We start from the raw sequence: 13,824 nt of genomic DNA, 5'->3' as shown, positions 1-13,824 counted from the left end.
TAGCAATGCAAGCAGTAGTAAATCACAACAACGCGCAAGACTACCAACGATGAGAAACCTGGTTTACCTGATAGCATCGCCCCCCAAAATTCAACTAGCAATATGGTCGAGATCGAGTTGAGGCACGAAGCAGCTTAGCACTGGTGCGTGCTGTGCATATGCACACGTTGTCGATCGATCGATCCTGCAAATGTACATGTGCTCCCTACCAGATTTTGTACCGACACAGCACATCACATTCACGTCGTCCGTGCAACAACAACTCCATGGGCCAGCGGAGCGACGTACACAAGCAGCCCGGCCTACTTGTACTACTAATTGAGGGCAGCCGTGGGCCGTCAGCCCAGGCGGCCTGTGCTCGGCAGCCATTTTTCCTAACTCATCTTCATTATTTTCCATCTGTACGTTTTCGAAATTACTAAATGTTACATTTTTTTAACAAAATTATATAGAAGTTATTTTTTAAAAAATTCATATTAATCTATTTTTTTTTAAAAAATTAACTAATACTAATAGGTCGTTCCGTTTTACGTGTATGTGGGGGTTGTGTTCGTAACGATATGTTCCTAGCATGCACAGTGTGCATGAAAAAGGGTTCATTAGCTCATGATTAATTAAATATTAGGTAATTTTTTTTCAAAAATAGATCAATATGATTTTAAGTAACTTTCGTATAAAATTTTTTTGCAAAAAACACATCGTTAGCAGTTTAAAAAGCGTATACGCGGAATACGATGGAGAGGGGTTGGGAACCCAGGGTTACAAAGCCCTTTGCTACGCATCAACACGATAGCGCCCGATCAACAGGACACCCACACATGAAACGCTAAGGGCACATTTAAACTGTATAGGATCGAAAAATCACATGAATGTAAAAAAATTCACAAATTAAAGTAACTTGGCTGTTTAGTTCTAAATAAATTGAAAACAAAAGAAATAGAAAGATATATCCTATAATGCCACCATAGGAAAAGTTGAAGTAGAGGAAAGTTTCCAAGCAGCCTAATATCGTGCTTATTTTTCTATATATTATAAACTGACTATATAAATACAATCTTATAAAAAATTTCCTATCCTTTTCTTATGAATCAAATGGATTATCTATTGGAGAAAATCATAGAGGAATTGAATCCTCCGAAAATCCTTCACCAATCCTCCAATCCAAAGGGACAGTTTCTTTAAAAAAAAGTTAAGTACATTTCGATCTGAAAATTAAACTGCATGTTTCGTATTAAACAGGTAATAATAAGTAAGTAATTCACGAAATATCAACAACTCGATCGGGATCAGCAAAAGAAAAATATATAGGTGCAAATTAAACAAGCAGCTAATTAACCCACTAGCTATAGCTAGCTAGCTACTGTGATCATACTGGACACGATCGATCGATCACTGCGACAGAGCGGCGACGGCGAGGGACACAAGCGGCGGCAGGAGCAGCGCCGCCGCGCAGCCATGGCTGCTGCCGCCGGAGGTGAAGAAGTAGTAGTAGTTGCTGCCGCCTGGCTGCCCTCCCTTCGCCAACGGCGCCGAAGGCGACGACGACGACCCACCAACGCTGCCGCTGCCGGTGCCCTTCGGTGGCGACAGCACCGGATTATAGTTCCCCGACGACGACGACGACGACGACGACGCCGGCGGCGGCGGCGACGAGCACACCGTGGGGCACGTCCCGCACTTGCTGACGCACAGCACGTTGGTGTCCGGCGGCGGCTGGGCGGCGGCGCCGTTGAAGGACACCGCCAAGATCGCCATGGCCATCATGATCACCGGCAGCATCGGCGGCCACGACGACGTTGATCTCCACTTCCTCTCCTCCATTGCTTCCGCTTGATTTTGAGATTCCCGCGGTTCTTGCGTGCAGCTGATGCATTGCATATATAAGCAAGCAAAGCAGAGAGAGAGGCTGGAGATGAAGCAACGGAAAGTATGCGAAACAATGTGCCAAGCTTGAAGAAGAAGCTGAAACGGAATATGAGCTAGCTGCTTAGTCACTAAAGCTTGGATGTAAAGTGGGAGAGCATATATGCTCTTTGCTAATTGCTACTACCATTAAAGGCTTAATAATTCTTCAGTTCCTCCAGATTTTTGTTCCTCTAGAAAACCCATTGTACATTAAGATGGATCAGCTTTAGTGTTTGATGTCTGATATGATTAAGCAGCATGCTGGCGTGTGTATTGAGCAGCTCAGCTGAGTGCAAGGCAGGGAAAGGAATAAGGATCCACGGTGCATCCACCTGAACTGGCAAGTGGCAACTTTCGCAAGCGACGGAGGCGAGTGCACGATGAACAACACGGTGGTGATGGTTGCTACGATTCCTCCGGTGCCCACAGATCTGCAGCTAATCAATACACCTCAGGCATTGTTCGATTAATCCATCTTATAAGAGATAAAAGAGAATTACATTGTAATTTGTATTTAACTATAACACAATTTATATATAACTTTTGAAAAATCCTATGGTAACATGCCATTTTCGCAAAACGGAGGTTACGCGCGCTATGGTTTTCTATTTCCAATTTGCACAAATCACAAAGTAAATGTAATGGTTTAAAATTATGTGAAAGTTACATCCAAGTTATATAAGGTTACAATATAACTACGCTATAATTATACTACTATATTTATATTTAACATTTTCTTTTGGATAAATACATAATGAAATCGAAAGGAATAAGTTCACTTTAGGTCCCTCTATTTGTCGCACAGTCTGATTTTCGTCCCTAAACTGCAAAACCGGATAAAACGCATCCCCCAACTTACAAAACCAGTGCACATAAGGTCCTAAGGCGGTTTGGATAGCGGTTTTGGCTGACGTGGCGCCTACGTGGCTGGTTTGACTAGGTCTCCGTCCCACGTGGCATTGACGTGGCGCTTACGTGGCAATTATATCTCGGAAAAATAATAAAAACATGGGCCCACATGTCAGCTACAGAAAAATAATAATTTTAAAAAGATGGGGCACACGTGGGTCCCACGTGTCAGTATGTACTGATTTCTTTCTTCTCTCTGTACCCTTCTCCCTTATCAGCCATTGCCGCCGACGAAGGAGCTTCGCGTGGTGGCAGAGTGGCGGGACGGAGTGGGGGGCGGTGGCGGGCGGACGGCGGCGCGAAGCCGACGGGGCGGACGCGCAGGGCGGCGGAGCTCCCGTCCGCGTGCGGTTGCGACTCGGCGGCAACCGGCTCGCCGGCCACTTCTTCCCCCTCACCCGCCGGCACAGCCGGCCACCGTGGTCTCCTCCTCCTCCTCCGCGGCGGCGGCGGGGTTTCCTCTCCTTTCAGGGCCCAAGATGGTTTCGTCCACAGTGACATTGGAGAAGACGACCACAATCCGTACCGACGACGTTGTTGCCGCCGGCGTCGATGCGGCCATGGACAGAGCAACGACGCGCTCCCGGCCTTCCTCAAGCACAACGAGTTCATCATCGACTACTACCACAGGGAGTGGCCCATCAAGCAGTCGCTCCTCAGCGCCTTCGCCGACGACAACGAGACTATCTTCTAGACGAAAGCACTCGATCGATCAGAGCACGTACTCCGTATTAGCTAGAGACGACATAGTGCAGGTTGTGTGCTTCGATTGACAAGTGTGTTTTTCCTTTTGTTGTATCTTGGCAGGCCTTTGATCGGCATGTTCCTCGCGCTCACCGTGTGCACCGCCACGATATTCCCATGGAATCCTCCGTGTCTGCTAGCTTGGCGACGTCTAAGAAGATGGCCAACAACACCGGCCGGCAACCCAATGGTATTTGATGATGATGAGCTATGGCATCCACGGGGCGGTCGCGGCGGTGCAGGCTCTGCGCAACGTCATCGCCGACGCCTACGCACACTACCTGGCCACCTCAACTAGAGGGACAGGGCACTGGGCAAACGGGCACACGGCGACGGTTCCGACGAGCTTGAGCGGGGAGGGGTGGTGGGGGATGGTGGATCGGAGTGGACCGGGGCGCGGCGTCGAGCTCCCGTCCGCGTGCGGCTGCGACTCGGCGGCAACCGGCTCGCCGGCCTCCTCTTCCCTCTCTCCCGCCGGCACAGCAGGCCGCCGTGGTCTCCTCCTCCTCCTCCTCCGCAGCGGCGGCGGGCGGCGTCGAGCTCCCGTCCATGTACGGCTGCGACTCGGCGGGCGGCAGAGCCAAGCGGAGGGCGCCAGCCTCCTCGTCGTCGTCTTCTGGTGCGCAGCGGCGCGAAGCCGGCGGGGCGGGGCCGAGCAGGGGGCGGACGGGTGGACGGCGGCGCGAAGCCGACGGGACGGAGTGGGGCAGCGGCGGGCGGACGCGCGGGTGGAGTCTTCTTGAGGTCGTCGTCCCCGGCGGCGCCGTGACCGTGGCTAGAGAGGGGATATGAGGAGATGGGAGAGGGGAGGAAGAAGAGGTGGGTGAGAATGACACGTGGGGCCACGTAGGCCCCACCATTTTTATTAATTTGTGTGTGAAACTGGCATGTGGGTCCCACGGGGTTTAATATTTTTCTGGTTAGAATTGCCAAGTCAATGCCACATGGGACGAAGACCTAGTCAAAGGAGCCATGTAGACGACACGTCAGCCAAAACCGCCCTTCATACCGCCGAGGGACCTCGTTTATCCGGTTTTTGTAAGTTGGGGATGGGTCGTATCCGGTTTTACGGACGAAAATCGGTCTGACCGACAAATAGGGGGACCTAAAGTGAACTTATTTCAAATCGAAATGAATTGATCAAGGGCACGGTGGACCCGGCCCACGCGGCCCGCGCTCCTCGCTCGCCGCGTACTAAACTTGGAAACCAATGGCCCCACCCAGATCCTGTGACCCCACCACCGCCACCGCTCACCTCCCCTCTCCCCTCTCCCCTCTCCTACACCCCACCCAATCTCACCGTCCACTCCCAACCGCAAACCCCCACGCGTCAGTGCCCGCACGAATCTCCAAGCTCCCCCCCCTTCTCTCTCTTCCCTTCCTTCTCCGCGGCGGCGGGAGCACGGGCGGTGAGACGTTCGCCGTCGACGCTGCTCCATCCTCCTTCCGGAACCTTCTAGAAGGTTCTCCTCCGACCACGCGGAGGTGGGGAGATGGGGGTGGCGGAGCTTCCGCGGGTGATGGACGCGCTGGCGCGGCGGGCGAGCACGCTGCGGGACGCGCTGGGAAGGAGCCAGGGGAACACGGAGAGCATGGTCGCCATCCTCGGGTCCTTCGACCACCGCCTCTCCGCGCTCGAGGCCGCCATGCGCCCCACCCAGGTGCCTCCCCTCCCCCCATTCCCCCGTTCGCTTTGATTTGCTCGTCGTCGTCGTCGTCGTCGGCGAGCGACTACGTGGTGCGGGGAGTGAACGAAATTAAAGCGGTTTGGATCAAATGCAGGTGAGGACGCACGCGATCCGGATGGCGCACGAGAACATCGACAAGACGATCAAGGCCGCCGACGCCATCCTCTCCCAGTTCGACCTTGCCCGCCGGGTGGGTTTTTGCACTCATCATCATCATTCCCATTTCCAAATCAATCCAACAAAAAAGAAAATGTAATAAAGAGACTCAACTAGATTAGATGAGTTTGATTGGTTTGTTTTGTGGTATTGAGGTGGCTAATGTGCGTCTACTGGATGATCCTTTGATTGATGGTCCCTAGTGAAATGATGGTCATGCAGTAAAATTCTCTCAGAGTGGTCATATCATATTAGTGCAGATCAACTGAATAAGTACATTTCGGTTTTATTGTCAAGGATGACATCAATGATTAGCTCATTTCCTTTTGGTTGAGAGCTTCATCATTTTTCCTTTTTGGTTGAGAGCTTCATCATTTTTCCATGATCACTACTAGTTTCTTTATCGCTTCTGAATCATTAGAATGTAGGAAGGATGAACAGTTTGGTCGATGCGGAATTTTCTTATGACGCTGCTGCTACTTTAGATATGTCTGTACTGTTAGATTGGAACTTGATTGGATTTTCGCTACTATATTTGTTTGTTTAGCTTTATCTCTGCGTAGATTGAAGACAAGACTTCTTTTGTTCATTGAATTTATGTCTATGCTTTTTTTTTTATTATTGTGCTTTAGGCTGAAGCTACGATACTGAGGGGCCCCCATGAGGATCTGGAGGGCTACCTAGAAGCTGTGGATCTGCTGAAAAGCATTGTTTGCTTCTTTGCCTCGAACAAGAGCCTTAAGAACAACGATGGACTTCTGAATCGCGTCAACAATATATTGTCCAAGTCTGCTCTCAAGATTGAGGAGGAATTCAAGCAGCTGATGACTACATACAGGTTGAATTTACATTCCTGAACCCTCATCATGTTGATTCTTGTTGTATGGTAGAGGAGCACTACGTATGTTTCCTAGACCTCTGCCCATGGTAATTCATCTGCTACTCTGATAAATCTTCAAAAATGATCTGTTGTCCCTGTTCTTTCAGCAAACCTATTGAACCTGATCGCCTATTTGATTGCCTTCCAAAGCCTCCACGAGCACCAAAAGATGACAATGATGCTGATGGAGGACACACTCACTCTGAACATCCATCCAAAGGCTTGGAGACTGGTATATGTAGGACTCCAACCCTGATGCCCCCAAGAATATTACCACTTCTGCATGATATAGCTCAGCAACTCGTTCAGGCTGGAAATCAGCAGTCATGCTATAGAATCTACAGGTAGATTTGATTTGTTGTTTTAACATGGGGTTATTTCGATTATTGCTAGACAAGTCATAATTTTCGTTTATACTTTCGATTGGCGTCTGAAGTGGTTTGTAACACCAGAATCTACATCAACTTCAAATTAGTTCTCTCTGTTCAGAGACTCTCGCGGTTCGGCTTTAGAAGTGAGCTTACGGAAACTGGGCGTAGAAAAGCTTAGTAAGGATGATGTGCAAAGAATGCAATGGGAAGCCTTAGAGGCTAAAATTGGAAACTGGACCCAGTTTATGCGAATTGCGGTGAGGATCTTTCTGACAATGTTCTAGTATATGTTTCCAAACACCAGGCTAACAGATTGTGCTTCAATCAGGTCAAATTATTACTTGCTGGAGAACGGAGAATTTGTGACCAGGTTTTTGATGGTATTAATTTCAACAAGGATCAATGTTTTGCTGAACTGGCAGGAAGTAGCGTATTGACACTTCTCAGTTTTGGAGATGCTGTTGCTAAAAGTAAAAGATCACCTGAAAAATTATTTGTATTGCTAGACATGTATGAAGTAATGCATGAACTCCAGCCAGAGGTATGTTGGAAATAATTTATACAGAACTGCAAGGAAAAGTTCATATATTCAGTTGCATCCTAGTTTTGCCGTGTGGTAATTATATACCAAAGAGAAGTTGCATAGTCAAGCTTGTAGTGCTAGCATTTGGAATTGTTGATACTGTTGTGTCATCAATTTTAACGTCAAGTCTTTGAGGACTGCAAAAATTCTATTTTTACCTTCGTTTGAACCTTATTGTCAGGTTGAAGAAATTTTTGAAGGCAGATTTTGCTCTGAGATGCGGGAGGCTGCATTAGGCTTAACTAGGCGCTTGGCACAGACAGCCCAAGAAACATTTGCTGATTTTGAGGAGGCAGTTGAAAAGGATACTTCCAAGACTATCGTGCAGGATGGGACGGTCCATCCTTTGACTAGCTATGTTATTAATTATGTCAAATTTCTATTTGAGTAAGTATCACTATTACCACATTCTTGGACATGTAGAAGATTTGTGTGACTGTAGTAACTAGTTGCAATCACAAATAGTTTTAACACATATCTTCGAGTATGTATTAGCTATACTCAGACAAATACTGAATATATCATCTCCTTTGAGCAGTGATAAATTAATAATGCATTCTCTTTCCTGTGTAGTAGTTTATTCAGGCATTGTCCTTAACACTCCCTTTTGTTCCACCTCCAAACACAGATTAGTCACACTCATGCTTTTAACACGCTTGAGTACTGTAATACTAGTAAATGCTGATTTGGATCCAGACCTTTGAGAAACCTCCTGGGTCCATTGTTTCAATATATACCCCAAGTTTTAGTTCTTTAAGTGAGGTTCAATTGTTGATATTTTTTTTATACAGCCATAAAAATATTTCTGAACTCATTTTGTGTACAGCACACTGACAAACTTTTGTGTTTGACTTGAGCAGTTATCAGTCAACACTGAAGATACTCTTTCAGGAATTTGAAACTGGCAGTGAGACTGAATCTCAACTTGCAGTTGTTACAATGAAGATAATGCAAGCCCTTCAGAATAACTTAGATGGGAAATCTAAGCAGTATAAGGATCCTGCATTGACCTATATATTTCTTATGAACAACATTCACTATATGGTTAGATCTGTCCGCAGGTATGTTCCTTGTTATGTTTCAGGTGTTGTTGTCCTGGAAGCAAGCCTGTTCAATACTCCCTCATGTCTTCATACTTAGATGTCGGTTTAGTATATTACATCAGGATTAAGGCGTTGTCTAAAATGACCACTGTATCCCTGTTAGTTTCGAGTCCTTTTTATGCTGGCTAGAGACTTTTGAATTTAACACTATGTGCTGTCAGTTTTCTTCTTGAGTTGCAATGTATGTGATACAACACCCAACTGTGAATACCTGACCATGCTTAAGTGGGACTGTAGGAGTGCATTAATGAATTAAGTGGAAGCATGTGCAAAGGTATTTTCTGTGGTTTAAGAGTATACCAGGAAATATTATATGAAACATTCTTCTTGAGGACATAAAGCATAACATATTCTTAGGAAAATTCCAAATTGTACTCCCTGAATTTTTGCAATTGTCTAATGTTACGCCCTGAACTATGAAACTGTCTATGTTCTTTAACAATTTGAGAAGTTTAGACATGATATAATTGTCAGAGGTAATAATTTTTTGTCACCTCAGATCAGAAGCCAAGGATATACTCGGTGACGACTGGATTCAGAGGCACCGTAGGGTTGTACAGCAAAATGCCAACCAGTACAAAAGGGTTGCATGGGCAAAGGTCAGTGCCTCAATGAGATCTCTAGTAATCTGACATACTGCATTTCTTATGTTTTACAGTACTGTTCACTCTGATCAATCCCAGTCACCGCTATGGTCACATTAATCCATTATGGGCTATTGAGCTTATGGCTTGGACCCTCGGCTGGATCCTTCGGGAAGCCATGATGCTGATAGTTGATCCTTTTATTCTCTTAGGATGTTATATTTTGTTTGTCAGCGTGGTTCATGCAGAGAAACTATGGTCTTCTACCTGTTTGAGGTGTTGTATGCAGTTGTTGAAGTGTAGTAATGATGCATATAGCAATTTACTGATAGCGGATCAAAATGGTCAATTGGTTTTATCTCAGCTAAAAGTGCACTTGAAGCCAACTGCAGAGGTTATTGTCTTGAATTTGGGTTTCTGTTAAGCTTGAATGAACTGATTATCTTCATAGTCTATCATACGCTTAACTTAATTTGACAAGTAAAAATTTGTAAATTTCTGAAGTCCAGTAGACGTGGACTTTTATGCATGCACGGTGCATTACTGTGGGCTAGATGGTTCAGAATTTTGTTCTCTCTTGCAAATCGTCAAATACAGTGAATGATGATCCTGTTGTGCTATAACTATCTTGCTTGAATTATTTCAGATTCTTCAGACACTCTCTGTTCAAGCTACTGGTTCATCACCAGCTGAACTTAGTAGCAGCGGAGTTTCAAGAGCTATGATCAAAGAGCGGTATGTAATGTAGCAGCATGTTTGTTCAATGTTTTGAATAAGTAACAAACAACAAAGGTCACAAAAGTTTATGCTCTTCTCTTGCCAGATTTAAGTCCTTCAATATGCAATTTGAAGAGCTTCATGCTAAGCAAACTCAATGGACTATACCTGATCAAGAATTGCGAGAATCTCTGAGACTTGCTGTTGCTGAAGTTCTCTTGCCAGCCTATCGGTCTTTCATCAAACGTTTTGGGTATGTTGGTTAGAATTTTTCTTCTTTCCTGGCATATGACTATTTAGTTACCCGGTTACAGATTAACCGTTCATAATGAAATGGGCATATGCCATATGCCCATTTTTTGCGTACACCACCATTTGTGGGAGAGCCCAATCATCACTGGCTCTTGTTCTTTGTGCTACCTTTTCTTTTCATTTCTGATCTTTATTTATGTGCATTAACCTGTGATAGGAGTAGGACCTTGGTGGTAAAATGGCTCCCTATCTATATTTTCTCCTCCATGTCTGGCTGAATTTCTGCCCATCAACCCATTGTTTTTGTTATATGACCTTACAACTCTTTCGACCCATTGTTTTTGTTATATGACTTTACAACTCTTTTGACTTCCAGAAATCTCGTTGAACATGGGAAGAACCCAAATAAGTATATCAGATACTCCCCAGAGAATATAGATCAGGCTCTGGGTGAGTTTTTTGATGGACAGCAATTTGGTGAACAAAAGCGATAAACATCAAAGCTGGAGAAAGGGAAGAGCACTGCTAATAAGTTCTGCAGGACAACTTCCAACAAGAAATTCTACAACAACTAACTTTATTTTCCTTCATCAAATATGTGATGCTAAATTACTTAAATAGCATAATTGTAACTCCATATGATGCCATTCTGGCAAGATCCAACGTTTTTTCATTATTTTTGACTGGCTATCCTTCCAGGTTACGCTAGAGAAGGCATTACTCACTTAGCGCTGTTATAGTTTTTTATTTTATGAAATTGTCTCTGTTTTGGAGGTAATATCAGTTCCCTTTTTTATTTATAATTTACAGATCCATTTTGTGTTATATTGTCAGTTTTGTAAGTGGTTTATGCCTTTTTGGTCCCTTAGCATATAGGACTTACTGCAGATGATAAGTTTTGTTTGTGTTAACTTTTCATGGAAACAAAACACTGTCACTTTTGAATGAAGTGGGTTTTAGGGAAAGTAAATATTCCTACTTTCATTTTCTACGAGACATAATATGTTGAAGTTGGAACCATCTCTGGTAGTAATGCAGGCACTGATGCTCTTCCTACATCTTCTGATAAGCAGTAAGTATATACTACTACTGATAGCGGTGCCCTGTATATTCTCAGCTAAGCCTATGTTACTGTCATACAATACTTGATTATTTGACATGGGACATTATCAGACCTTCCTGGGTAATGTCAATATTAAGTTTGTTAATCATTGCATGCTCGTCAAAGCTCGCACTCAAAAATTGTTTGGTTTGGCACTAGTTTGCCGTGCTTTGCTGCCTTTTGTCAATTTGTTGCCCTCTTGTTGATGTTGCCACCCAAAAGGGTTCCTGGCACTATACGAGAGCCTTCAATAATTGGGAAGAGCCAATATACAATCTGGACTAGAGCCATCATCCAAATTCCATTCTGCGTGTTTGGTAAGCATGCAAGAACAGTGCCCTTTGTTTATTTTTCCCATATGGTGGTGACCATCATGGCAGCATCCTCAGTATTTTAATTTGTTTGCAAACATTACAATGTAACAAACTGCAGGATGATCTGGATCGCCTCACCGCCCTTTCCAAATTCTTGTCTTGCTCAATAGTGTCATGTGGTGTATAGCTGTTAAGTAAGCAAAGATTATCACCAGTTCTTGCAAAAAAAACATGCTTTGTTATTGGAGACATGTGGCTTAGGTGAGTTATGAAGGAGGGCTGGCTGATGATAGAACAACATGCCAGAATTCAGGTATCAAGGACCATGGTTGGTAGGTGGTCAATTTGGAGTAGGAAGAAGATCTGGTCTTTGTGTGTGCGGTGCCCACAACACAATGGAAGGTTTAGCAGAATCTGCCTGCCTGCCTAGCCTGCTGTTAGCTGTTGCTTTGAGAATTGAAAACATTGGTCTGGTTGCTATGGCATCATGATTCCTTGATGCTTTCGCCATCACAGGGGTATTGTGAAGGTTGAACACGAGATTGCGACGGTTGGCACGGAGCGTCCAAAAAATGGTGAATTTGGTTTGGTGGCGCACCGAAAGATCGTGATTTCAGAGAAGATATTCGTGAAAACGGACTCTGAACCTGCGACAATCTTATGATCATGGGTGTAAGATTGGAGCGAGTTGATCTTGAATTCAGCTATGCATGTTGTGCTGATCGCACTCACTCACTCACTCACAGGAAACTGCTACGATGATTTTCCAATTGGAACAAGAGGATACTATAATAACGGGTGATGGGAATCTCAAACAATACATCACCAATTATTATAAAGGTTTATTTGGTCCTCCAGATCATAATCATATATCCATGACAGAGGGATGGACTGATGATATTCCTCAAGTGTCCGACCTGGAAAATGATATCCTTATTGCTGAATTTTCAGAAAAGGAAGTCAAAGAGGTAATTTTTCAAATGGATCATAACTCCTCCCAGGTCCAGATGGCTTTCCTGCAGAGTTTTATCAGGTCTTTTGGGAGATCATTAAGAATGATCTCATGGCTCTATTCAGAGAATTTCATAAAGGGACATTACCCCTTTATAGCCTAAACTTTGGGATCATCGTGCTACTGCCAAAAAAGACTGATGCAAAACAAATTCAACAATATAGGCCTATTTGCCTACTGAATGTTAGCTTTAAAATTTTTACAAAAGTTGGCACCAATAGGATTACAACGGTTGCTCACAAAGTCATTCGCCCAATCCAAACGACGTTTTTGCCAGATAGAAATATCATGGAAGGGGTGGTGATTTTGCATGAGACTGTCCATGAGTTGCACACAAAGAAAATGGATGGTATCATATTCAAAATTGACTTTGAAAAGGCTTATGACAAAGTTAAATGGCAGTTCCTACATCAGACATTATGAATGGAAGGGTTTTCACAATCGTGGTGCAATTGGATTTCCAACTGGGTTGAAGGAGGAAATGTAAGTGTCAAAGTCAATGATAATGTAGGAAAAAAATTTCGGACATGCAAAGGCTTGAGACAAGAGGATCCAATGTCCCCAATTCTTTTTAACATAGTAGCTGATATGCTAGCCATTCTTATTGAAAGAGCCAAAGCCGATGGCTAAATTAGAGGGGTAATTCCACACTTAGTGGATGATGGTTTGTCCATTCTCCAATATGCCGATGATACAATAATATTTCTTGAACATGATTTTGAACAAGCAAAAAACATGAAGGCCATTCTTTGTGTGTTTGAACTTCTCTCGGGGCTGAAAATAAACTTTCATAAAAAGTAAAATTTTCTGCTTTGGGGGAGCTAAGGAAATGGAGGACCAATATAGACAACTGTTTGGTTATAATTCTGGTTCCTTTCCATTCAGATATCTAGGAATCCCTATACACTATCGAAAACTCAGAAATTCTGATTGGAGATGTGTGGAGGATAGGTTTCAAAGAAAACTTAGCACATGGAAGGGCAAAAATAACTCCTATGGTGGGAGATTGGTTCTTCTTAACTCGGTTCTTTCGAGCCTTCCCATGTTCATGTTATCCTTTTTTGAAATACCTCAAGGTGTACTTCAAAGACTGGATTACTACCGATCAAGCTTTTTCTGGAGCAGTGATAGCCAGAAAAAGAAATATATGTTAACAAAATGTGATTATATTTGCCGGCCAAAAGATCAAGGTGGACTGGGTGTCCTAAATCTTGATATCATGAATAGATGTTTGTTGAGCAAATGGCTATTCAAGCTTCTTAATGGTGATGGCCTATGGCAAAACCTTTTGCACAACAAGTACTTAAAAGGTAAACCCCTCTCCCACATGTCACACAAACCAGGAACATCCCAATTTTGGGCTGGCCTAATGAAAGTAAAAGATCATTTTTTTCAATATGGATCTTTTAAACCTGGTAATGGGATGGAAATAAGATTTTGGGAAGACACATGGTTGGGCTTGCAACCACTCAAATATCAATATCGTTCTCTGTACAATGTGGTT

General features: G+C 44.0%; 2 protein-coding genes and 1 pseudogene across 2 annotated transcripts; 2 read left to right on the top strand and 1 right to left on the bottom strand.

Moving 5' to 3' along the window:
• Positions 1-1,206: 1,206 nt before the first annotated feature.
• On the bottom strand, positions 1,207-1,928 carry LOC127757678 (uncharacterized). The gene has a single exon (XM_052283243.1). The coding sequence runs from the start codon at positions 1,876-1,878 to the stop codon at positions 1,390-1,392; it is 489 nt and encodes a 162-aa protein (XP_052139203.1). The 5' UTR covers positions 1,879-1,928; the 3' UTR covers positions 1,207-1,389.
• Positions 1,929-3,135: 1,207 nt separating this feature from the next.
• Positions 3,136-4,519, top strand: LOC127757360 (uncharacterized; annotated as a pseudogene).
• Positions 4,520-4,867: 348 nt separating this feature from the next.
• Positions 4,868-11,128, top strand: LOC127756646 (exocyst complex component EXO70A1-like). Its single transcript, XM_052282004.1, has 12 exons — positions 4,868-5,219; positions 5,341-5,436; positions 6,035-6,240; positions 6,390-6,626; positions 6,772-6,910; positions 6,982-7,194; positions 7,418-7,623; positions 8,097-8,297; positions 8,839-8,938; positions 9,570-9,658; positions 9,747-9,893; positions 10,269-11,128. Exons 1-12 carry the CDS (start codon positions 5,052-5,054, stop codon positions 10,384-10,386), a joined length of 1,920 nt encoding a protein of 639 aa, XP_052137964.1. The 5' UTR covers positions 4,868-5,051; the 3' UTR covers positions 10,387-11,128.
• The last annotated feature ends 2,696 nt before the right edge of the window (positions 11,129-13,824 follow it).

The sequence above is a fragment of the Oryza glaberrima genome, chromosome 12 (genome assembly GCF_000147395.1).
Source record: "Oryza glaberrima chromosome 12, OglaRS2, whole genome shotgun sequence".
Taxonomy (NCBI): domain Eukaryota; kingdom Viridiplantae; phylum Streptophyta; class Magnoliopsida; order Poales; family Poaceae; genus Oryza; species Oryza glaberrima.
Note: the sequence above shows the minus strand (reverse complement) of the source record. Positions and strands in the feature narration are given on the sequence as shown.

Coding starts and splice junctions, on each gene's coding strand:
- LOC127757678 (XM_052283243.1), bottom strand. CDS start 1,878: ATGCAATGCATCAGCTGCACGCAAGAACCGCGGGAATCTCAAAATCAA.
- LOC127756646 (XM_052282004.1), top strand. CDS start 5,052: ATGGGGGTGGCGGAGCTTCCGCGGGTGATGGACGCGCTGGCGCGGCGG. Junction 6,627..6,771: donor TCATGCTATAGAATCTACAG/GTAGATTTGATT, acceptor CTCTCTGTTCAG/AGACTCTCGCGGTTCGGCTT. Junction 7,195..7,417: donor TGCATGAACTCCAGCCAGAG/GTATGTTGGAAA, acceptor CCTTATTGTCAG/GTTGAAGAAATTTTTGAAGG.